Source organism: Meriones unguiculatus, chromosome 4 (assembly GCF_030254825.1).
Source record: "Meriones unguiculatus strain TT.TT164.6M chromosome 4, Bangor_MerUng_6.1, whole genome shotgun sequence".
Taxonomy (NCBI): Eukaryota; Metazoa; Chordata; class Mammalia; order Rodentia; family Muridae; genus Meriones; species Meriones unguiculatus.
The window spans coordinates 72,312,744-72,337,819 of record NC_083352.1 but is presented as its reverse complement, the minus strand read 5'-3'; the positions used below and the strand labels follow the sequence as shown (position 1 = coordinate 72,337,819).

The following is a 25,076-nucleotide window of genomic DNA, read 5'->3' as shown; positions in this document are numbered from 1 at the left end:
TAAGCAATAACACATTACTCTGTTCTTTTCTTTTAACTGGCAGCTAAATAGCACGTTCCTCAAACCTGAGTTTATATGTGCAGGTAGTGTGCTGAGTGGGTGAATTATTGGCTTTTGCGTGACTCAGCAATTACTCAGATACACAGGAGTTTGCTGTGAGGGAGGTGTGGAAACAAAGCATGCTTCTTTAGGCAGCATAAATAAATGCCAATATGGAGTGATAAATTGAAGGTTTACAAAGAAAAAGGTACCCTTAACCAGAGGTTCCCAAACATGGTTACATGTTAGAATATGAACTTTAAAATGTTCTGTTCCCAAACTATACTCTGACTAATATTAAGTCAGAGTATCTTGGGCTGGTGACGCACTCAGCACTGGCTTTTCTTCTTCACCCTGTGGATGCAGTAGTCTGGGGTGGGAGCTGCTATCCTATAGGGTCTTGTCCCCATGTGATCTTCTGACCAGCAGCCCTACCTCAGCAGAGAGCTGCTTCAGAGCACGCGGTGTCAGCCCCTCTCAGACTCACTTAGTCTGGGTGTGAGCATCTACAAAGTCCAGGGGATTCCTGTGTTGACTGGAAGAGCCTGGAATGCCTCCAAATTTATATAGCCAACTAAATCTCCATGTTCTATCCACAGGAACAGAATTTCAAAGCAATGAAGCCATACCTGCATGTTTACAAGTTATTTACAGCAACATGGAGTCCATGAACAGAAACTAATACATTTATCTACCTTTGACCTCCGTAGACATGTGCATGCATACACTATAACACACATAGTAATCTGAATTGGCTTCTTCTACCACACATACCCCATGATGTTGAACTAGCTCACTACAGGCCAAGAACCAGGTGGTTACACATCTGGAACAGAACCAAAATAAGCCTTTTCTTTATAACATTGATTTTCTCTATGATGTTTTGCTACAATAGTAAAAACCGACACAGCTTCCTTAAGCCCAGTTTGGAGCTGAAATGGTCTGCTGATGTCTGTTCAGGTCAGTGGCCACAAGTCTGGGATTTGGGTGCAATTTGACATATTTGGGTATAAAACCTGGCCCTATTGTTTTCACATATATGTATGATGTACACACGTGTAGTATATATCCTTAGCTCTTCTCGTCTGTTGCAGAGATTTTAAAGACAAGGCTTTTATAGAGAAAGTAATTAAAAATAGGTGATCAATAATACAAATTTGCTTTATTTTCAACATAATTATTTTACTAATAGTTAAAAATGATAGTATAACTATATGTCAGGTGTGTGTGTGTGTATGTGTGTGTGTGCATGTGCATAGGTATTCATATCTATGCACGCGTATGTAGAGGCAGAGGTTGATGTTTAATGTCTTTCTAGTTTGCTGTCTCCCTTATTTTTTGAGACAAGGTCTGTCACTGAATCTGACTCTAATAGATTTGGCTAGATTTGGCAGCAAGCCACAGGGATCCCACACATGACACACACATACATTCACCATACAAACATGTATGCATATAGAAAGACCAAAACAAATAAATGATGAAAGTAGGAGTTTTCAGTTCAAGAGGGGTGTGTACTAGTTACCATGCTGCTGCTGTGGTAAAATGCCATGACCAGAAGCAACTTAGAGAAGGCGAGAGGGTTCTGGAGCCATGGAGTCCATTATAATGTAGACAGACAAGGAAAGCATGGTGGCTGGAGAGAGACACACAGAGACAGAGAGAGAGACAGAGACAAACACAGAGAAAGATACAGAGAGACAAAGAGAGGCAGAGACAGAGAGAATGAGAATAAGAACAGGAAATCAGGTGAGGTTATAAACCTCCAAAATCTGCCCCTGTTGACATATTTCTTCAAGCAAGGCTCTAACCTAAAGGCTAATAACCTCCCCAAACAACACTACCAACTGGGGATCATGTTCAAATACATGAGCCTGTGTGGGACATTTCTTGTTTAAAATCATAGCATGGCATTACTTTAGGTGTCCACAGGCCTTTGACTTTTCTCTGTGTGAAGAGAGAATTTTGAGCAGAGACCCCAAGAGCTCCAGATTAAGATGCCACTAGGGGATTGTTGTGAACTGTGGGTTTAGGTTGTGGACCAAGGTCTGATGTTTATATCCCACATAGGACTTTTTCTGTTTGTTAGTGAGACTCAATGCTAAGACAGTGACCTCTAGAGGCCTCAGAGAAACAAGCCATTCTCTCTTCAGCTCCCAAGAATCTTGGTCTCACAGTACCTGGGTTTCCCCTGGCAGGGACATGCCTTCCTATACTTTCCACTCCACGAAAACGTTCTTGAGAGCCCAAGTGTCCCCACCCCCACAATTCCGTAACTTCTCTTTGTTATGCACTATCTCCTGGATAGCTTCTGTTAGGAAGACTCTCAGAGCTGGCTGAGCAGGCTTCTCTAACAAGGGTATAGGTTGTCCTAGTTTGCTTTCTGTTGTCATAAACACCATGAGCAAAAGAAATTTAAGGAAAGATTCATACTTTATAGCCATCATTCATGGAAGTCAAGGCAGAAACTTGAAGGAGCTTTAAGCAGTAGCCATGGAAGAATGCTGCTTCCTGGCTTACCTGTCTCTGGCTTGCTTAGCCTGCTTTCTTATACAGCCCCGGCCCACCTGCCTAGGGATTGTACTGCCCACAGTGGACTGGTCCTTTCTACACCAATCGACAATTAACAGAATGCCTCACAGATATGGCACTAGGCCAGTCTGATCTGGGCAATTCTTCAGCTGAGTTCCCCCTTCTCAGAGGAGAACTTTGTTAACTTTGTTAACTTTGTCAAGTTGACAGTTAAAGCTAACCATGATCTAGGTAGGCTCTGTGCCCCCTCCATTCCTTATATTCCTAGCTTCATACTTACCTACCTCCACTGAACAAAATCCTTTATTGTATCATATGTTTGTAAGTCAATGATATGTGGCGATCCAGCATTTAGGAATAAAAAGAAAAAGTTCAGTTCAAAGTTTAGGGCAGCAGTATTGTACTTTTGGTTCCATATATATGTACATTCATATGCATATCCATGTGTGCACACAAACATTGTGTGAAGCTAAGCTGGAAACAGCTGCCGTGTCACTGTGAGTCTATCCCAGCTGGCTACTTCATGCTCTGTGTTGGTCACTTCATCATATGGCACTGTGAGGTCACTGGGTAGCTTAAAGTCTGAAACTTACTCTCCAACCCTTTACCTCTGACCTAATTTAATGTCTTTGATTTATTGGTTGATTGGTTAATTGACTGCTTTGCACAACCTGAGAAAACAAAGATAGGATATTTAAAAATGTTTTTTGTTTTGAGGTGCTGCTGCTTATAGCCTCTCAGAGGAAAACTGTCAGGCTCTGCAAGCTTAGCAGAGTATTGTTCAGAGTGTCAGGTGTTGGCACTCTCCAGAGGGTGGGTTTTGGTTGGGCCAGGCATTGGTTGGGCATTCCCTCAATCTCTGCTCTATCCTGTCTTTATCCCTGAGCATCTTTTACGCAGGGGGTAAATTTGGGATTGATGTTTTTGTGGGTGGTTTGAAATTCCACTCCCTCTCCTGGGAAGCTAATGTAGTTAAAAAGTATCCTCTTCAGTCTCTACGGTCTCTGCTACCAGGAGCCTCTGCTTGAGTCTCCATCATATCCTCCCAGGAGCCTACCCTGACTTAGGTCTCCTGCTCGTCACAGAGATCCCACCCTCCATGTCTCCATTTTCCACACTCCTTCTGCCTGCTCACCTTGCTCTCCCCAGGTCTGTTCTCCACCCACTTAACTCTCTGTGCCCTCTCTCCTACCTTGTTCCCTCTCTTCAGCCATTACGTCTGTCTATCCTATCTCCTTTTCCAGGTAAGATTTATATATCCTGTCTTGGATCCTCCTTGTTATTTATCCTCTTTGGGTCTATGACTCATAGCATGCTTATCTTGTACTATATGGCTAAAATCCCCTTATATGTGAAAAACACACATACCGTGTGTGTGTGTGTGTGTGTGTGTGTGTGTGTGTGTGTGTGTTTGGGTCTGGGTCTGGGTCTGGGTTTCCTCAGGATGTTCTTTTCTAATTCCATTCATTTGCCTGCAAACTTCATAATTTCTTTGTTTTAATAGCTGAGTAGTATTTCATTATGTAAATGTGCCACAGTTTCTTTATTCATTTTTCTGTTGAGGGATAGCTGGGTTGTTTCCAGATTCTGGCTATTACAAATAAAACTGCTATGAACATAGCTGAGCAAGTGTCCTTGTTGTATGGTGGAGCATATTTTGGATATATGCCCATGAATGGCATAACTGGGTCTTGAGGTAGCACTATTCCCATTTTTCTGAGAAAGCGCCAGATTGATTTCCAATGTGGCTGTACAAGTTTACACTCCCACCAGCAATGGAGGAGGGTTCCTCTTTCTCCACACCCTTGCCAGAATAAGCTGTCACTTGAGATGTGGACCTTAGCCATTCTGACCGGTGTGAGAAGGAATCTCAGAGTCATTTTGATTTGCATTTCCCTGATGACTAAGGAAGTTGAGTATTTCTTTAAGTGCTTCTCTGCCATTTGAGATTCCTTTGTTACAAATTCTCTGTTTAGTTCTGTACCCCATTTTTTAATTGGGTTATTTTGTTTATTGGTATCTTATTTATTGAGTTGATTGTATATTTTGGATATTAGTCCTTTGTCAGATGTAGGACTGGTGAAGATCTTTTCCCAATCTGTAGATTGTTGTTTCCTTCTATTGACCGTGTTGTTTCCTTCTATTGCCTTACAGAAGCTTTTCAGTTTTAAGAGGTCTCATTAATTGTTGATCTTAGAGCCTGACCCAGCTCTGAAAACAGATGCTGAGACTCACAGCCAACCATTGGGTGATTCTTAGGGAGTCTTGTGGAAAAGTGGGAGGAAAGAGAAAAGGAGTTGAAGGTGCAAGGAGCTCCTCAAGAAGACCACCAGGGCCCAGAGGGGCTTGCTGAGACTGAAGCATCAACCAAGGGCCATGCATGAAAGACCTAGGCCCTCTACAAAGATGTAGCAGATGGGCAGCTTAGGTTTCATGTGGGTCATCCAGTAAGGGAAGTGTGGAGTGTATCAGATGAAGACTCATTTGCTAGCTTCTTGATCGCTTTCTCCTGGCAGGGCTGCCTTACCAGGCCACAGGGGAACAGCACATGCTGTTGATGCTTTATATTCCTGATGCAACTTGACGAGCTGGGGTGGATGGGAAAGGGAGCTCCCGCTTTCTGAAGAAAGAGGCGAGGGGAAAAGGGGGAGTGAGGGAGAACAGGACTGAGAGGGGAAGAGAGATGAGGCTACAACCAGGATGAAAAATGAATAAAAAAATAATAAATTGTGAAAAACAAAATAAAGTAAAAACTGTTTTCATTGCTGTTGGTTTCAGTCTTGCAGCACTATTTGAGTGGTTACCAAAACCTTAGGTTAAAAACTGTTTGTCAAGAATTTCTGAGTGTTTGTGTTAGCTTTCCATCTGTGCCCAAATACCTCCAACAATCGAGAGACAGGAAAGATGGATCTGGGCTCGTGCTTTGGGAGGTCTCAGTGCATGGTCATTTGGCCATTGCTTCAGATTCAGTGCCATGGTGCACAGTGTGTGGTAGCTTGAAGCTGCTCATCTCATGGAGACTGGGAAGCAGAAAAGAGAGAAGAGGGGGCTGGGGTTCCAATATCTCCTTTTAGAACATTCCCCTAATGGCCTGGCTTCCATCTGTAAGGCCCCATCTCTCAGAGGCCTGCTTTCCACTGGTGCCACAGCCAGGGGCCAAGTTTTCTCATCTGAGCATGTGTGAAACTTAGAGGGACACTTAAGATTCAGATGCCAGCATTTGGCACTTCTTGTTTTAATGTATCCTCCAGCACTGATGCTTTATAATCAGTGTTTTTTATTTGATTACTATACTCGAAACTTGAAAACAGCAGCAACAACAACAAAAGGAAGATACGTCTTGACTCTTTTTTCATTTCTAGGCAATTATTTTCTGTTATCTTCTGACATTGGAGTTGTCTGTACTTCCCTTTCATGCCTCTGTTGGGTCTCTGTGACCCCCATTGTGTTTACTCACATTTTATGTCTTTTTCACTTTTTTGAATCAGTTTCTGTTCAGATTCAGGTTTCAGCAGTGTTAGGCAACCTTCCATTAGTCTGGTAAGACTGCGTTTTCAGCTTTCCAAACCTCTTTCATTTCACCTACCTAGATTCTCATGTCTGCCTGTTCTGGTTAATAAAAACTATGTAAATACTCTTTTGCAAAGTAGGAGCATGCTTCCTAAAAATCATCTTTGTTCACAGTGATTAATTCTCCTCAGATGAGAAATGCTCCCTTTGAACCATTATTATGTTCTCCTTCATCCTTTGTGAGCCTGGCACTCTCACCTCTGGATTGTAGGCTCATTTTTACTTATTATCAAAACAGCTCATGTCAGAAGCAGTCCCTGTCCCCATTACTATGGAACCCATTTGGACACTGAACTGCCATGGGCTACCTCTGTGCAGGGGTTCTAGGTTATCTCCATGCATGGTACTTGGTTGGAGTATGAGTCTCAGGAAAGACCCCTGTGCTCAATTTTTTTGGTTCTGTTGTTCTCCTTGTGGAACTGATTGGCCTGCTCTTTGATCACCTCCCCCTGAGGTGCAGCCTTACCAGGCCACAGAGGAAGACAATGCAGCCAGTCCTGATGAGACTTAACAGTCTTCGATCAGAAGGAAGAAAAAGAAACCCTCCCCTACCAGTGGACTTGGAGAGGGGAGTGTGTGGATGAGGGGGAGAAAGGGATGGATTGGGAGGGGAGAAGGGAGGGAACTAGAGGGGGGAAAAGTAAATAAAGTATAATTAAAAACAACAACAACAACAACAAAACAGTTCTACAATGGGCCAGTTAGAACACTTTTTGTTCAAGGACAAGGTCCCCAGGCTTCACTCTGGAGTAGTGAGTGAATCTCATGGTTCATCTCATGGCCTCATTTCACAGCAGAGAGGAGCCTTCCTTCCCTGCCTCCTTGGAGGGGAACAGAATAAGCTCTCCTGCTATGTATTCAGCTGTGCACTCACTCCCTGTACTCAGCAGCACCCCTGGCACTTGAGGTGCTTTTGAAAGCCTGAGAGAGCACATCCCATGGGCACGGGTACCCCAAAGCCTGCTGATGGCTGACGGCATCTGGGGAGTCCTTCTGCAGAGTGGTGGTAAAGGCATACATGGTGTTAGGGTCCATGGCTGATTCAGAATATTTTTGTCACATGGCTTTTACTTAGATAGAACTAGAGTGGCCCTTGAAGAAGAAAAAAAAAAAAAAAGAAGAGACAAAAGAAAAAGCTGGGTGTGGTGGAGTGCTGCTGCAATCCTGGCATTTGGCAGATAGAAGCTGGAGGATCAGGAGTTCAAGGCCAGCCTTTACTACAGAATAATTTTTATGACCAGCCTGGCTACATGGTACCCTGTTACTAACAGAATCTAAAACAATTCATTGGTTGTTGTCCCTCTCCACTTGGAAGCTGTAACTCTTCTGTTCAAGAGAGGCTATGGATATAAAAATGATTGGCTGGCATCAGTGAGAACGGAACTAGTAATGTTTGGGACCCTGAAGTTGTGAAGCATGGGCTCTTACCAACTTGTGTTTATTTTATTTCTTCCATTTTATTTTGTTTTATTTTATTTTATTATTTCTATTTCTATTTTAGTATAAATATTATAGAACACAGGTAACTTTCTGGGCTGTAGTCTCTTTTCTGTCAGGGCTAAAAATAAAGATTAAAAAAAATTCTCAAAGATATAGGTGATCCGATTTATTCTTAATCTGTTCCTAAGCACAAGGGTTACCCTGAGTGATCACAGTTCCCAGGATATTTCAGAGACCCAAATTCTGCTAGACCACTGGGGAGCTCAGATGGGGCTTTAGTACATCAGAGCTTACCAGGGAAGACAATCTTTAATGTGGACCCTCTCACCTAGCTCGATCCTTAACGCGGTTTCAAACAGCTCACGTTTAAAAAGAAAGCCCATTTCCCAGCTAAGATTAAATCTGTGGAAAACCAAAATGAAGCAGCAGGTCCAAGGTACTGGAACATTCATCTTTTGCAAGGCCTCCACAGCTTTTCAGCAGACCCGAGTGGCCGTAACTCAGACAGCAGGCCATAAGCATGACAACCAAGCATTGGAAATAACACCTCTGTTTCCTTTCTCTTTCCAGGCTTGAGGTTTTTAAGAGCTCTCAGACTGATACAGTTTTCAGAAATTTTGCAGTTTCTGAATATCCTTAAGACAAGGTAAGATATTCATTCTTGTCCTCTGCCCATCTGGTTCCCTAGGGCCGGGTTGTAAATATCAAGGGCATTTGCTCTTATTGTGTTAAAACGATAGAGTTACATTCTTCACAGGAAGAGTGATATATCACAGAGCTGGAGAGCTAAGCTGCTAAGGTAGAGCTTGCAGTATTCTCTTCTGCAGGGCCAGGGAGAAATGAGAGAAAGGGGGAGATGTGGAGATTTGTGCGGGGAAGAGGATACATACAGTCTGGCAAGGTCACATGACTGGTATCTGAGCACCAAGTGAGGTTGCAACATAAGCATCCTGGGAGAGGTACATAGTGGATGAGGGATGGATTTGCTCATTGATTGGGAAGTCCTTGCTGCTGGGTCCTAAATGCCCCTTTAGTTACCACTAAATAAGAAATTGAACTTGGCTATAAAGGCAAAAGAAGCAATGCTTTTTGACAGGCAATCACAAACCTCATATGGCAAACAGAAAATCATTTCATTTCTAAGTCTATTTGAGCTGTTTCACTTTATATCCATGGAGCCCTTGGGGTGTGCTCTGTAAATTGCCTTGTGGGGGAAACCCTAAAAACCTCCAGTCAGATACACAATGACAGCTTCTGCTAACTACGTTATAATCTGGAAAACACAGCCAGGATGGGGCAGAAGTTCCCCAAGGGATCTCCTGCCTGATGACCTCTCAGTGCCCAGCGCTGGTCTGAAACCTGGCCTGCGCTGATGAACACGCTAAGAGGGTCAGAGGCACGCTAATGGGGAGTGAGTACAGCTCATAAATTCCCCCACTCGGAAATGACATTTTAAGAAGACCCTCTAATGCTCCATTTCCTCTTTTGTTGGCCTTAAAGTGTCTGATGAGTGACAAAAATCAGGACACCTCTGTCTTGTGTCATGTACTATTAATGTACCTGTCATTTGAGGGCTTGAACACAATGTTGGTTTCCTAGTCATGAAACCTGGTACCCAGCTTCTTGAATTTGATATATCCAACAAGTCTGCTTTCATTTTGTTATTGTTCCTTACTTTAATCCCAAATTATCCCCTTTTCCAACTATTCATCTGTATAAAAAAGAGATAAAATTCACTTTCTATAGGCAGGTCAAAATGTAAAAAGGGCCATGAAGTACTCTTAAGGTATGCCCTGTCCCTATATATTTTATTGTCTGAGGTAAAAATTTATTGCTTCTCTACTTTTGCTTTATGATATCATTATTAAATAGTAATTTTTAAAATTTTCTATGAGTGACAGTAGACTTAAGTTTTAACTTTTTTATAGATCTTTTGTGCAATACTCTTATATTGCTTTTGAACTAGAAATGATTAACAAAGCTAGAATACCTAACTAGGACCTTTAATCCCAGCACTAAGGAGGCAGAGGCAAGTGGATCTCTGCAAATTTGAGGCTAGCTAGATCTATACAATGAGTTCCAGGTCATCCAGGGCCACATATGAGACCTTGTCTCAAAACAAAGCAAAGTGAAGCAAAACAAAACAAAACAAAACCTAGCATATCTAGTATTAATATATACCGAATTGAGTCACATGAAGACACAATTCACATGTCACATGTTCCCCACCCCAGGGAGAGTTGGTGAGTGCCCAGTATCAAACTTGGGGCCTTGACTTGAAGATTCATGTTCTAGCAGGGTGGGAGTAGGGTGGCATTAGAACAAAACCATGTACATGCTCTCACAGGCCCTCCGAGGTTCTCAGTCTCTGTCTTCTACTTGTCGTTTACCTCATAAATGAATGTGGCTTGTATTCTATGACACTGGGATTCTGGGAATATTCTAGCCCTCTGAGCAGTAAAGCAGAGAGAATGGTGCTCCAGGCCTCCTCATGTCCATGTACATCTCTCTGCATCACTGTTCAGTGCCATCAAAGTCCTTCACTAGCCTTGTGCGAGAGCACTCACCCATCTCCCACCCCTCAGCAAAGATGGCCTTTCTTTTAGATTTGGAAGTTGTGCCTGGCTGCCCTGGAGAGCCTCTTCGTAGCTGTGGAGTTAATGCTCACTTTCTAAGTGAAGGCTGAAGAAAGGGGAAGCAGCTGGCTGAGGGAAGAGGGGACTGTGCCGCTGCGGGTGGGGCCACAGTGCTCCAGCAGGGCAGCAGTACTTTGGTGTCTGCAGTCCTAGCCCTCTACACCCCCACTTCCCACTGAGGCAGATTTCTACTCTCAGACAAAGTCTTTCTTCAAAACCCTACGCTGTGGATGTCCTGGGTCCATGTTGTTCGAAGTTAGAATCAGGTGGCTGTATGGGCCCTGAGTCTAAAATGAGCATCTATGTATACAAAAGTTAATGTGTATGGCAAGTCTTCCAACAAATCTTGTGGCCAAAGGTCTTGTGGGAGTGAGAACTCAAAACCAGATGTGCTGTCAGAATGGTAGGTATTAGAACAGGAGTGAGCCCAGGCCTGTGAGGTATTTGTGGTAGGCCTGAGTCACTGTGCTAGGCCTGGCAGATGTTGTGCAGTAGGAAGCGTCTTTCCAAGGAGAAAAATTAGGCATCTATCATTCTGGTGGAGCAGGGGAGAGCAGAAGATGGTCACAGGAAGGGTAGGGAAGGCAGGCTGAGTTCAATCAAGATATTTATTGACCATGTCATGGTCCTGAGCATTCTGTGGGTGACAAAAGGAGGGTAAGTTTAGGGTAAGTAGGCAAAGGCCAGGTGTCCAGGTCCGGGTCCAGGGAAGCACCTCCTTCAGCTGTGGGAACTCTAGACATGTTGGGGTACCCTACCCTTGGGGTGACCAGCTGTGCTTTGCTTCTTCCTTCAGTTTCTCAAAGCTCCATACAAGACATGAAGCCACAGGTTTCTAGAGCTTGGGACGATTCTCTTGTGAGTCCTGTGTACTCATGGTGGCTTTATGGCAGCAGGTGGTGCAGGGAAGCTGTGTCACCATTGTTAGGGGATTTTTGTCTAGCTTTCTCCTGTGTCAGTCCTCCGTCAGTCCTCCGCCAGTCCGTGGTATTAGGTAAGGAGAGAGACATCAGATGTGATGAAAACAATGCTTTGAAAATTGTGGTTATATTTTCTATTCTTCCATTGCTCCATCCAGCTGAGAAGTGAAAGAAACTGGACACAATAGTAAGTGTGAAGTGGACAGGGGTGAAAAATGAGGAGAACAGCAGAAGGAACCAGGGTGAGCAGGAGGACAGTCACGGGACTGCATAGCCAGCATCAGGGCAGGTCCTCCAACTATAAGTCAGCAGTTATCCCAAGATAACCCATAAAGGTAGACTAGAGTTTCTGGGTCATTCACAGGAGCTTTCAGAAGTTCCTCAATCATCCTCCAAGCTGGTGGGTCAATATTCAGTGCTGTTGGGTCATTTTCTCCCCTAGGAGAGCCAAGTGCAATCTGCTTAAGGGCTTTAATCCCACATCTTGTTGAACAGGATCAATAATGTTTATTAAAACATGAATTACCTAGTACATGTTTTCCCACGATGAAAACTGCCTTATTGTTTCCTCTAACTGTTAAGTGGCACATGCTCCCCTTGAGCATTCGTACCATGTGGAAGAGTGTAAAGGGGAAGTACAACACCCCGTCTCTGGTGTGCTCAGGCAGCCGAGGCTCTCTTCCATGCCAGTGTCATCCCCTGCAGAGCCCATATGCACACCCACTACTAGTCACCTAAGCAAACCATGCAGGAAGCCCTTTTGAAATTACCTTTAGTACGTAGATAACTTCAGAAATCGCTCCAAGGCAGTTTATGGAGCAGGACATTTGCTATGGAGATTACAGGGGGTGTGAGGTAGAGGACACACTATGAGGTTGCTTAGGTTGACGGGTTATTTGAACAACAAGATGTCGATGTTGAAGGGTTCTAATTAGGAGAGATGAACACTCAACATTCTTAAACATCTATGATTCCACTAGTTGTATTGAGTTGGTTTGAAGTATCTAAGATTCTATAGCTCTTAAGACCAGAAAAGAACGAAAGTCCAGGGAAGGCCTGAGTGCCTGGCCTCAGAGCAGTACAGATGGGACAAGGGAAGATGGACAAGGAGATCATTAAGGGACAGGCCTGACACATGATTTTGCTTCATTCTTTTTTTATCTCAAAGTTTATTAATCTCAGTGTGGCCTAGTCTAGTCAACTCTCCAGTTCAGGACATTTGTGGCTACTCAGCAAATATTGTACTGAAAAGAAAAAGGGAAAACAAAACAACAACAACAAACTATGTTGGCACGTGGCTGTTCCCTCAACCAGAAACCAGGTGAAAGACAGGGACAGGGGTAAATTGTTGCTTCTTTTTTCAAAGTGGCTAGACATTTTCAGAGTTTACCAGAATGTGTTTTATGTTCTGTAAGTGCCCAGATGAACCCTTGGCAGCTTTGGCTTTACCTGCTGTAATCTTAGGAGTCAGACTCTCACTCCCAGCACACTCCTGCCTGCCCACTGACAATTCACTGTGTCTACTTAAGTCTATGATTAGAGTTCCGTGTTAGTCAGATTTTCATTACTGTGCCAAAGGTCCAAAGTAAATAACTTAGGGAGGAAAGAGTTATTTGAATTCAGAGTTTCAGAGGTTTTGGTCCATGGTCAGCTGGCTTTGTTGCTCCTACATGGTGGTGAGGTGGAGCATCCTGAGAAAGCAAAGTTGGTCACCTCATAGCTACCTGGAGAGAGAGAGGATAAGGAAGTAGAGAGTGGAAGAAGGCATCAGAGACAAGCCACCATAAATGTACATCTTTTAACATACTTATTCCACCTACACCCTGTTTTCTAAAGTTTTCAGAACCTCCCAAAATAGTGCCACCATTTAGGGACCAAGTCCTTTTAACATATATGCCCTTGAGAGTCATTTCCTACTGTGTGATGTGAGTGAGAATGACTCCTAGAGTGTCATATACTTGAATACTTGTTCCCAGTTTGGTGGAACTGTTTGGGAAGGATTACTGGGTGTGGCCTTGTTGGAGAAGGTATGTCACTGGAGGTGGGCTTCAAAGTTTCAAAAGCTCACATCATTCCCTGTTATCTCTCTCTGCCTCCTATTTGCTAATAGGGATGAATGCTCCCCGCTTTTGCTCTTGTGCCATGCCTACTTTTCCACCATGATGGTTACAGACTTGCCCTCAAAAAACAGGGTTTTTTTTCTTTCATACAAGTTGACTTAGTCCTGATGTCTTATCTTTGCAATAGAAAAGAAGCTAAGCCATAGACCAAATCAGAACAACCTTGCATAGGAACTCAGAAGTTTCCATGGAAACACAAAAATGACTTTTTTAAAAAAAGAGGGCCCTAGGTTTTCATGATAGGATCACAATCTTTCCTTCAAGGCAAGGAACTATACTTTGCAGGGTCTACACCGTTGTATCTCCTGATGATTTCATGTTCTCTCCAGGCCTTTGGGCTTAGCCATGCAGGCTGCACATAGCCACATCCAATTACTCTTTTGCTACAAACACACAACATTCACCTGGCAATTCCTCCCTCTTTGTCTTCAAGATGACAAAGTCCACATCAGTTAAGGCAGAGAGCATTCATCAGGGTTAACCTTGCAGATTTCGCACATAGCTTTCACATATTAACTTGGATGTAGTGTTCAATCTGAAAGTCTACTTCCTCATATGAGCAATCTCTGATAATGCTAATGTTGTACAAATAATCAGATTTCAGCAGTGAGCCTGATCTGTTTCAGCAACCATGATTAAATGTTCTGCACACAGCAAGAGCTCCCTTAAGTACCATTAATATCCCAGTGACAGTCATTAAGAGATTAATAATCACCATATTTAGGCCATTTTCACAAAGCACCAAGAGATGTCAACAGATTTAATATCTTGAAAGGACTCCACATGGTTGTTGATGGCTCGGTGCTCTTTCAGGCCCCAAGGATTTGGGAGTGGGCAAGTCACTCAATTAGGTGTTGAGTTCTCCCCTGGGAAAATGAAAGCAGCACACAGCCCCTCTCCCTTTGCCACAGGCTACCTTGTTCTCCTCCTTCTTCCTCTTCAATATCAGGTTGCGTTTAGGGGGCTTGAAAGGTAGAGACAGGAAATTGGGTTAACTGCTCTGGTTTTCCATTGAGAAATTTCCTGGGAGCAGCATGTAGTGATAACCCAGCTGATGAGACAGGGCGAGCTTGCCAGGGTTACTTCATATGACATTCAATAGGCACTGCTTGTCTCATTTCCACCCTGCTCATCTCTGATTCATGGAACTATCCTTCCGATAAAGAGGACTCTGGAAGCCAAGAAAGAGGACTCCAGATGGGTCCATGAAACAAAGAGGCAAGGGTCTCAGTTTGCCTCAGCTGTGGAGAGAGGTGAAGACAGAAACTGTTAAACACATTATTTTGTTAGTTGGTTACTCCATTCCTACCTACAGAGCTTAGTTTGAGAGAAAGCAAAGGGTAGAGTGACCCCTGAGATATCTGGAAAAGGTTTGAAGGTCAGGATTTGGCACAGCCATGCTCGCCCTCAGGAGTGCCGACTTTGAACCGCAGCACCTAGAGCCAGGGGCTAACTACAACAGCAGGCCACAGTGGAGGCACACCGCCAGTTAGTATGTTCTTAGTGAACACTGTGGATGTGAGCCATTTCTGTCATGTATAGGAATGACGGGGCCTCGGGGGAATTGGCTAACCTACAGCATATCTGCACTCAGCCGTTCAGCTTCCCTTCTGGGGATTCAATCTCTCTCCACCTGTTTTGAAAAGGACTAGAGTGCTCTTTCATGTAATTCCTGAAAGGTATGTCTAATAGGCCTATCTCTTGGTAAGGGCTTTTACTGGCCACATTCTTTGGGACTGCTTAGTAAAGGGAGGAGCTCCTGATTGACACCCCAGTATCCATCCCAGGAGCTGTGGGAAGATAGGCCCTTAGGAAGAGATGATGGACAATCACAGGATGAAAACAAAGTCCCTGTGGCTTCTTATTCTGTTTCCTCAAGTTACTTACATGTGGCCTACCACTTAGCCACTATGATTTCCCAGGCAGCCATAGGCTCCCTAAGCCTGAGAGACCAAAAGATAAAGTAGCAGCTATTATTACAGTTGCTAGGAAACTGGACCCTCCCCCCCTAGGGAGGGACACCTGTAGTCATGGTCAATGGTACTCAGATCCCATTATAAAAAGGTAAATCTATGAGATACAAGGGGTCATATCTGGAAGACCCAAGATTGGGTCATCAAATGATCATGGGTAAGGGGGAAATGAGAGACCAAAAGATAAAGTAGCAGCTATTATTAAGACCTAAAGTAGGTACTGTAAAGAAGTTTAGTAATGCCCTGAGGGGAAGAGCCACCTCACTGCATTCTTTCCCCACCCACTAGAGATACAGTTGCTAGGAAACTGGACCATCCCCCTAGGGAGGGACACCAGATCATTAAGGGTCTGGGAACCTTCCTATAGCCAATCAATTCAAAATGTAGCATCTTGACCAATAGATGCTTGCCAGGCAGGAATTGCCCCTGCCTTGGGCATGCTGGGAGGGACCAGAATCTATATATCACCCAATTAACCTGGGTGCAGCGTGCTCAGCTCCCACCGCTTTGGCGGTCGGGCTGTGTAGGCCCAAGCTGCAGCTTGTAATTTACAATAAAAAAGAACCTCGTGTATTTACAGTGGAGTCTAGTTATTCCTGGTCTTTTGGGGTTCGTGAACTGGGCAGAACAAGCCTCAGTTTCTTAGGTGGTGACAGCAATGTCAGAGCCAACCACCTGCATTAGAGTGAAGGATGAGGCTCTGAAAAGAGAAAAGGACTCAGGATCGTGCTTGGTACATCAAAGCTTCAGCAGTCAGCAGGGACTACACAATGGTATTTCTGGAAAGGACCAAGAATGGACAGTCTGTTGCTTTTCTGGCACATGGTCAGACGAGCAGGGTCTCATCCCACACATCTCAAAAGGCCGGTCTCACCCCCAGCTTTGGAAGTGTTTACTCATCCTTGTCTTGTGCTGTCTGAATCAACTCTGGACAAACAGAGACCGTGGATTCCTCTCTTCAGTTATGTAAGTGTAAACTTCACCCAGGACAAGTGATGACAGCCTTTGTTGGGAGACATTCCGTCAAAATCCTCGGCTGACCCATAGGCCTCCATCCTGGTCTTTCAGGTACACTCAGGATCCAAACACCGTCAGCCGTTGATGAAGGTAGTCTCATTGGGACTACGCTATTGACTTTGGTAGAATAGATCTGATAGTGGCTGAAATGGCCCCAGTTCCATTTCCAACTGTGTGGCCTGCTGAGTACAGCTGGTGAGTGTCCTAACTGCCAGATGATCTTGAACAGCCGTGTGAGGATTTTTTAGTCAGTATACATCAAACACGCAGCATGAGTTACTGCTGTGTACATACTTCGAAAGTCTCAGGTGTCACCATATTAACCTCCCAAGCTATTGAAATGTAAATAATATGTTACCCAAGAGAAAGAAATGGTCAGAAAGAGGGCAGCGAAGTGCTACTGTCCCCAGGAGCTGTGTTGGGCCAGTAATGGGAGAAGAAGAGGTGGGAGATTATTTTCTACCTGGTGAAAATGATGGGAACAATTCTAAACAGAATTTCAGAACAAATAGAGGCATTTAAATAAAGATCGTGTGTTAGGTCCCATTGCTTCATTCAACACAGCAGCATAATGATTCTATGTATAGTGTCCTGCTTAGGAGCTGAATGGTCCAGTGATTAAAGGTTCTGCTGTGGTGTCCACACACAGTGGCACAAACAAAACATCAATACAATCAGAAAGAAGAAACACATTGAGGAAAATGAGTCAGAATATTTAGATATACAGGTAGAGAACATACAAATTTATGTACTCTTCTTTCTGGTTTTGTGTGTGTGTGTGTGTGTGTGTGTGTGTGTGTGTGTGCTGCACATACACATGTATTGGAAGAGTTTTGCTTCAGACAAGTTAGGTTTTAACACAGTTTGAGGGGTTACTGCGAGGCCTGGCTATGATTGTACTAGAGGGCCTGTTGAGACCCTCATTCCTGACCACTGTATCTCACCTTCCTTGAGCCAGACTCCGTTATGATGATAGCAGCCTGTCTCTCCCCAGAGGACCACATGACACCACCAGGCAGTTCCAAATGTGTCTTCTCTGTAACTTTGGGACTCTTCTTGTCTCCTTTGCACAGTAATTCCATCAAGCTGGTGAATCTGCTGTCCATATTTATCAGCACGTGGCTGACTGCAGCTGGATTCATCCACTTGGTAAGTAGCTGTGAAGCTGTCCTGACTGGTCTTGAGCAAGCCCTTGCTAAATTGTTTTATTACTTAATATTTGTTTATTTGGAGAGAGACAAATTTAGTTAGTTGTAGATATAGGAAAGAGGGACAAACCACAAAAATTTCAAGATTCCCTATTCTTTACCACCCCACCCCCACCCTCGTTCCAGATGGTGAGTAATGTTCACAGTATCAACCTGCATTTTTCAGCTTTACCTGTGTTGCTTCAGGGAGACTTTAATTTTTTTTACTCTGAATGCAATAACTTCAAACGGCCACAAGATGGCAGTGCCTCCACAGCAAATGCTCAGAAAAAGTCTGGCCCTGTGCTTTCTGAACCACAAGGCTCTTTGTAAACAACAAATACAGATCCCTGCATCTGTTCCTCCTCCTCTCCCACAAATGTTGCCTTTGACTGTCTTTCGTGATGATTTGTCAAGTTGTGTCAAACCTCCCAAATGTTTTTTTTTGTTGTTGTTGTTTTGTTTTGTTTTAATCAATGACTGTTTGAAAGCTATTACTAAGCCAAACCTTTCTTGCCCCTCCAAGGCAGATTTCCCTTGCCTGCCTTCAGAGAGCGTAACTCAAAGAGCTGAGCAGCAGTGCAAACCTCAGGAACTCTGCAGCCCTGGCTGAAACCATTGACTCAATGGCCCTTAACTGAATAAGTCTGCAGGCCCTATAGTCTAGAGCTTGTGTGGCTGCCGCTCTCAAGAGGTCTCTCTTCCTGTTCGAGAGAAGTTTCTCAAGCTGGAAGAGACTTGCTAGTGGGCTTCATCCAAGAGAGTCAAGCAGTCCCAGTCGTGGAGATGGCATTTGGGGTTCAGGCAGAAGATGTGGAGTTGGGTGTGGTGTCTTTAGTTAAGATGATGAGCAGTGCGGAACCCTTTGCTGAAGGTCTAACATATAAGCAGGAGTTTCCAAGAGGAAGGCAGAAAGAGACATCTCACACCTGCAAGGGAATGGCGTAAAGGGGCGGCAAGCATAGGAACATCGCCATTCTGCAGGAAAGCGTGCCAGGGATGTTTCTCCCCATCCCTGCTCTCTCCTCCCCCACCCTGTCAGGTCAGGCTGAGGGCAGTCCCTCTTGCTATATCTACTTCCTCTTCTCTGGTACCTGCTGAGGGTTTCTGAGGCATCTGGCCTTAGTGAGAATCACCTATTCTGTACCGCAAATAAGAAGCTTATGTAAAAATACCCTCTGGAGCTCTAAGGGTTCCTGCTTCACATATACCGTAGGTATGGCTATCTGACAGATTTCTTTTCTCTCTCCGCCCCCCCTTCTCCTTTTGCTGTAGGTGGAGAATTCAGGGGACCCATGGGAAAACTTCCAAAACAACCAGGCACTTACTTACTGGGAATGTGTCTACTTACTCATGGTCACAATGTCTACAGTGGGCTACGGGGATGTTTATGCAAAAACCACGCTTGGACGCCTCTTCATGGTCTTCTTCATCCTCGGGGGACTGGTAAAAAAAAACCCTCTTATTTATTGTTTCCCTTTTAATGGTTGTTAACATTTGCTACTACCCACTTCCTTCAACTTTGTGTTTTTATGTGTTCTGCACTGGAAGCAAGTAACTGCCTAATGCAACCAGGCAAACTAAATCCAAACACCTTGGTGATGTTGTGCATTTGTGTAATGTTGATGCTTGTTCCGCAGACCCAGGCACATTGTCCTCATTGAGGACAGCTGCAGAGCTCAGAACAAACCTGCTCATCGTAAGAGAGCAGGCCGTTAATACCTGAGCGGGCCCTTTGGTAGGGGGTTCAGCATTCCACGCAGTTGCTGCTGCTGACTGCTAGATGCTGTCTAGACTTGGTAGACAGTTGGCGGTTTCAAGAGTCCCCCCTCCCTTTATGTCCCTCCTCAAACTTCCAACAAACACTGTGGCTGGTCCCGCCCTCGAGATCAGAGTCCCCTCGTCTAGGAAACATCACTATAGATATAAATGACCCTGTCCAAAACCCACTCCATGCCTCTGCTTGTGACTGGTTTCACTGGTCCCTATGTAGAAAGAGACCACTGCATATGACGTAAGTGCAGGGAGCTTCCAGGCAAGTGATGCGTTTTGTCTTTGAGTGTAGCTCATAATGAAGTATGATTTTGGGGGGTGGGGGGTGGTGTGAGGTAAGTGACTAAAATCTCAGTCACAGACAGCTGTCACAAATGTGCGCCTCGCACACATTTATATGAAGTGATGCATACATTTCTGTCTGCCTTGTATGCATAGGACACACACATTTTGAAAATGTATATAAACGTGTGTGGGGGTGGACATTACCAGCATTCCTGCAGGGCCCGCAGTTAAGGAGACCTCTTCATCCAGCCACAGGACAGTCTTTGTTGGGCAAAACATGGCAGTTTCGTGTCCCCTTGCTATCCTTTCCTCTTGTATGATTTCCAAAATTGACTTCCTGTGCTTTTTAGTCATTGTAAAGGGAAATGTTTATTTTTAAGACTCTTTTAGTGTTTAGTGCCTTTAGCCATTCATAAAAATATTCTTCTTTGAGTGTTATTTGGAAGGAACTTTCGACAAACAATGTGTGTATGTGGGTGTGCATGCGTGTGTGTGTGCATGTGTGCGTGTGTGCGTGTGTGTGTGTGTGTGTGCGTGTGTGCGTGTGTGTGTGTGTGTGTGTGTGTGTGTGTGCTTTCACCAGTTCTATAAGCCTCTTACCTACTTTTCTTCAGGAAGAAGATGTCAGCTCACTTACTCTTGTCTCCATTATATTTGTCGTTTTCTAGTCGTCTAGGTCAACTCCTGTTTGTTCCATTCTGTGTATTTTTCAGGAGCTTCCCCTTTGTCCTGTTATTGTTGTGTAATCCAACACAGAGCGCACACCTTCACAGGTCTAATCCTTTTGTGTTTTCAGATCTTAGTATTCCCCTTCTGAAACGGTCACCCTTTCTTTGGCCTGTCTTTTTTAGTCTCTCTTCTGTCTCCCCTCTTCTCCTTAGGCCATGTTTGCCAGCTACGTCCCTGAAATCATAGAGTTAATAGGAAACCGCAAGAAATACGGGGGCTCCTATAGCGCGGTTAGTGGAAGAAAGTAAGTATGCCAAGAGCTTTCGCGGCCTCCGCGACATAGGAGCCTCTCTGCATGCCATTTCTGTTCGGCTCTTGTTTCTTTGTCTCATGCATGTAGGCAATGTTTGCCCGCTACGTGCCTGAAATTGCTGCTCTCATCCTGAATCGGAATAAATTCGGCGGGACTTTTAACAAACATGGAGGCAGAAAGTAAGTCAGTCGCACCTGAGGACTTGCGCTTGAGTTACTTGAGGAGTCCCTGCAGCAGCGGCATTGACTCACGCCCCTCCCTCCACCCGGCCCACCCTGAGGGAGGGAGCGTGTTCTACAGGGGCATGGTTTCAGAGTATGGGAGATGGCTGGACCATCTTGAGAGGTCTTGTGGCCATTTACGATTTCCAAGAGATAACAGTGAATTTATTTAAAGGGGTGTGTGTGTATCTGGAACCGTGTTTTCTACCCTCCTCCTTAGCAGACAAACCAGGCTCATTTCATGAGCCAGTGATACGATCAAGTTCTGGTTCCTCACCTCGTTACCCCTGGTAGGTTTGGCACATGCACTAAAGTGGGCCAGACTGCAGCACAAGGCAAGGCCTGGCCATCCTTCCTACCAGAAATGTCTGTGGCCACAAGGAGACCGTTCTTCTCTGAGCCAGTAAGCTCCCCACCTTGTCATTAAAGGGTCTCATTACACAGTGGAAATGCCTGCTGGGCAGGAAGTATTACAGCTATGCTGTCAGGGTGCCACAGGCAATTGGTGATGTGTGTTTTGTTTGATTTCTCAAACATGAAGGTTTTCTTCTTGGGAACTATTTCAATTTGTGCTCAGGTCACTTTATCAGCATCAATATCAGGGCATGAGTCCAACGGGGACCAGAAGTTTTATTTTGATGCTGATGCTGGAACCTTATTCTCACGGTCCTCTGCCAGAGAGAGGGCCATCTTAACAGAGGAGCGTTGGTGGGAGGATGGGCCGCCTTCAACCATCTTCAAAAGTCAGTAAATACTTGCTTTGAAAGCATTCAGGAGGCATTCAGCTGTGTTCTTGTTTCAGGGTACAATGTGTGTAGAATCAATGGCCACATCTCTGTGTATGCCTAGAAGGATGTGGACTGACACACAGACCAAGCACAGACACCCACATCTCTATCAAAATGTAGAAAACTGTGGCATTCATGCCCATCTCCTGTTCCTCATCATGAAACTCTTTTATCTTGTTACTTATTCTCACTGATTGCCAAATGATTACCTTAGTTTAAGAAAACAAGAACTTGGACTGAAGGAAATGTCTTTCCTCCCTGACGGCTGTGCCTCCCATCTTGACAGTTGGCCCTGCTGGACAAAGCCCAGGGAGCCTCTCTCTGATTATTGAGTCCAACACATCCTGAGCTCAGGTGTCCAGCCCTCTGTTTAGAAAATGAGGAGGTGGAGAAAGGGCTCATTTCCTTGAACTACCCACAGGACAGCAGTTTCCTTTCATAGACACAAAGGACAGTGGGAAAAGTGGCCAGTTGGCGTCTTCTCAGTAAGGCAGCATGTCTTTCCATCTCCTCCCATAGGCCTCTCCCCTTCCTATTATCTTAACAACCCTGGATGAGGTTAGAACCAAGCTGTTCTGATGTCTGGGCCATCGGTTGCTTCCAAAAGGCCAAATGAGCCCAAAGATTTCCCTCCGTCATTTATCTCAAGCCAGCAGGAAAACAGCTTCCTAATTCAGTGCTCCTTTAAGATATGGGCAGGTCTCTGTAAAGCAGAGGGCATCCCGAGAGTCCCAGGCCCTCATTACAGCTGTCCCAGCCCATCGGTTTCAGCCAGCATATCCTTATCCCTGTCCCCAGTGACGTCAATAAAATCAATTGCTTTGAAATCTAAGTTGAAAGTATTTCTTGACTCTCATTCCCAGGTGGGATTTTTTTTTTCTTCAGTAATTTTGTGGGCCAATATGGGTGGGCTGTTGACTGACAGATTTTGTTGATGGGTGGCCCAGAATGAGGCTCTGAGACTGGCTCTCACTGGCCCACCCTGGTCTGATCTGGTCAGGTTTAAAGTCCAGCCTGTCCCCCTAAAGCCCCACCTGCTGAGGACTTTAGATCACAGTCTCCTCCAGTTTCGTTCTGGCTCTGTAATCTTTTATCACCACTTTTAGCCTGGTTTCTCTCCCCATCTCTCTCTTTTTTTCTTGTCCCTTTATGAAAATGCATTTTGCTTTTAATGTTCTCTTTTGGGTCTCCAATGTCCCTGGACTCTGTAGTATATAGTGTCTGTCCTGTCATCAACACCAGGGCTGTTCCCTTTACTTTATGCATTGTTTCCTGGTTCAAAAGCTAATTACCAAGTAGTTTAAAGAAGCCCTTGGTCACTTAGATCTTTCATCAGAAAATATAAGCTTGGGAAAGGAACGGTAATAAAGGGCCATTAGCACCCTTTGTTTGATGTTGTTTTTCCAGTCAGTAGAACAAGATTGATGAAATGTTATGTTTGGCCAAAATTTGAGTTTTCATTTGGAATTCAGTGTTGAGAGAATGGGCTGTCAGAATCAATAAGTTTCCTTTCGCTTGGGATATGGGCATGTGGTAGTAATTAGCAATATAAGGTCTTTACTTGAGCAACGAAGCATGGATTCTGGCAGCAAACATAATGAGAAACTACAGTTGTTCTATTTCGAACGTCAAAAAGTTTCCAGATAAAATTAAATGCATTTGCAAAAGGAAAGGGGCTTAACTTTGTTGAGAGCTGGAGTTTAGACTCTTAAAATAGCAGGCAGCACTTCTGAGTTTTTGTACATGCAAAAATGCATGCACTCTTCCCGTCCACACATGTACACATGCTGCCCCCCAGAACTGACTTCAGCAAATGCCTAGAAAACAACATGAATGTATACATAGTTAAGAGGATCTTTTTGTATGTGCATATTTTATTCAGAAGTAACCACTTATAATAAGACATTAACTTGTCAGACAACTGAAAGTAACTTAGGACCTATAAACTGCAGAGACACAAAAAATTTGAAATCCAAAAATTATTCAAATTAAAAATAGGAATGATAGAGAATTTAGGGCTTGAATGATACAACAGCTACATCTAAATATTGGAGATGATGGAGGTTTTCTTGGCACTTCCTTGTGAGTTTTAATCAATGTGTTTGGCATAATGTAACTATTTGCTGCTACAGTCCCAAAACTTCATCCCTGCCTAGATAGAATCAAGGTGAGGTGAGGCCTGCTGAGGCCTACTTCAACCTTTTCATTAGTCATCACATCTCAGGTCATTCAGCCCAGCAGTAGGTGCAGGTACCAGCTGCAATGTCCCTTCATTTATCAGTACTAGAGACTTGAATGTTAATAAAAGGTTCAATCAGAAAATTATCCAAGTTTGAAGTATTGGGGACAATTAGCCTCTTGGGCTGAGACTCTAAATCTTATTCAGTATAGTAGCCCTCCTATAGCTCAGCTTGCCTCCCAAGGCCTTTGACTCTGCCTTCTTCCCTTCATGTACAATGAAAGCCGCTCAGAGGTGGTGAGGCATGGGGGACACTGAGACTCCCATGGCCTTGGGATCCTTAGTTTACTGTCCCTTTCCCCCCACAGCCTCTTACAGTTCCCCCAGAGGTTTCTCCTTTGAGTGTAATTCATTCTACTCCTGGTTAGTTTATGAGAACTGACAAGATCATGGTCCAAGGTCATATGGCCAAGGGCCATGGAAAATAATTGGCTACAGAGAGGAATCTATCAGCTGTAGCCCCCTGGATAGAGACAGTACAGCTGAGGAGCCATCCAGACCTTGTGTTTCCCAAGCCTTGTATTTGGCTTCAGTGGCCCCAAACTGAGGTAGTCCTGGTCCAGGTATTTGGGACACCAAGAGGATGGGTTTAGAGGGCTCTGTAGATATTTGGGAGCCAAAGGCTGAGAGAACCTATGGAGAGATATGAATAATAAAAGACAAGGGGTATACAAAGGAGAGTAGGAAACTGAGTACAATTAGCATGGAAGAAAAATTTCCATGGGGACATCCCCAGTCTAGAATGGGGAGTGGTAATTACCGTCAAACCTAGTACAAGAAAGCCACCTCTGGAGCTTCAATGTTGGTCATGTATGTAGAAAACCCATAATGTTTTACGTAGGAAAATTCTGCCATTTGTAGGTTGATATTGAGTGGTTGTGGCCATTCACAACTTCCAAGAGATAACGGTGAATTTATTTAAAGAGGTCCATTTTCTACCCACATCTGGACCCAATGTTCCAAGGGTGCAGAGAAGAATTAAATTGTCTTCAAAATCTCCAACTTGCTTGGGCATTGCTCTCTGCCCACTAGGCACAGGACTGTATGCCTCTGTCTGGTTTCTTATGACTAGGTCTTAGTTTAGCTGTGTCCTTCCTCTTATTCAAAACCAGACTGCTCTTTTCACGTATGTGCTCTCTCCCTTTCTCATACTCTGCTCTGTGTTTCGTTTTTCCAACTTATTACCTTGGATCAGCATGAAGTCCCCCTCCATCTCCTCCCTACCCTCAGTTTTTACCTACAGTGGTTTCAGGCCATTTTTTAAAAAGCTGAGCATTGAAAAGGCCAGAATATCATTATTTCCTTACAAAGATTCTTTCAATTTACCCTCTCTGTGGTCTAAAGAGCATCACCA

At 44.3% G+C, this 25,076-nt stretch overlaps 1 protein-coding gene across 28 annotated transcripts in view; it reads left to right on the top strand.

The window, feature by feature from the left end:
• The window catches only part of Kcnma1 (potassium calcium-activated channel subfamily M alpha 1), a 695,343-nt gene that overhangs the window by 449,724 nt on the left and 220,543 nt on the right, over window positions 1–25,076 (top strand). For 27 of the 28 annotated variants that reach the window (XM_060382122.1, XM_060382121.1, XM_060382116.1 and 24 more), the window contains 4 exons: window positions 8,152–8,227; window positions 17,321–17,396; window positions 18,710–18,880; window positions 20,374–20,465. In XM_060382122.1, coding sequence (XP_060238105.1) covers window positions 8,152–8,227; window positions 17,321–17,396; window positions 18,710–18,880; window positions 20,374–20,465 — 415 coding nt within the window. Of the gene's footprint in view, window positions 1–8,151; window positions 8,228–17,320; window positions 17,397–18,709; window positions 18,881–20,373; window positions 20,466–20,561; window positions 20,654–25,076 lie in introns of all 28 variants that reach the window. The other variant, XM_060382149.1, reaches the window with a different exon arrangement.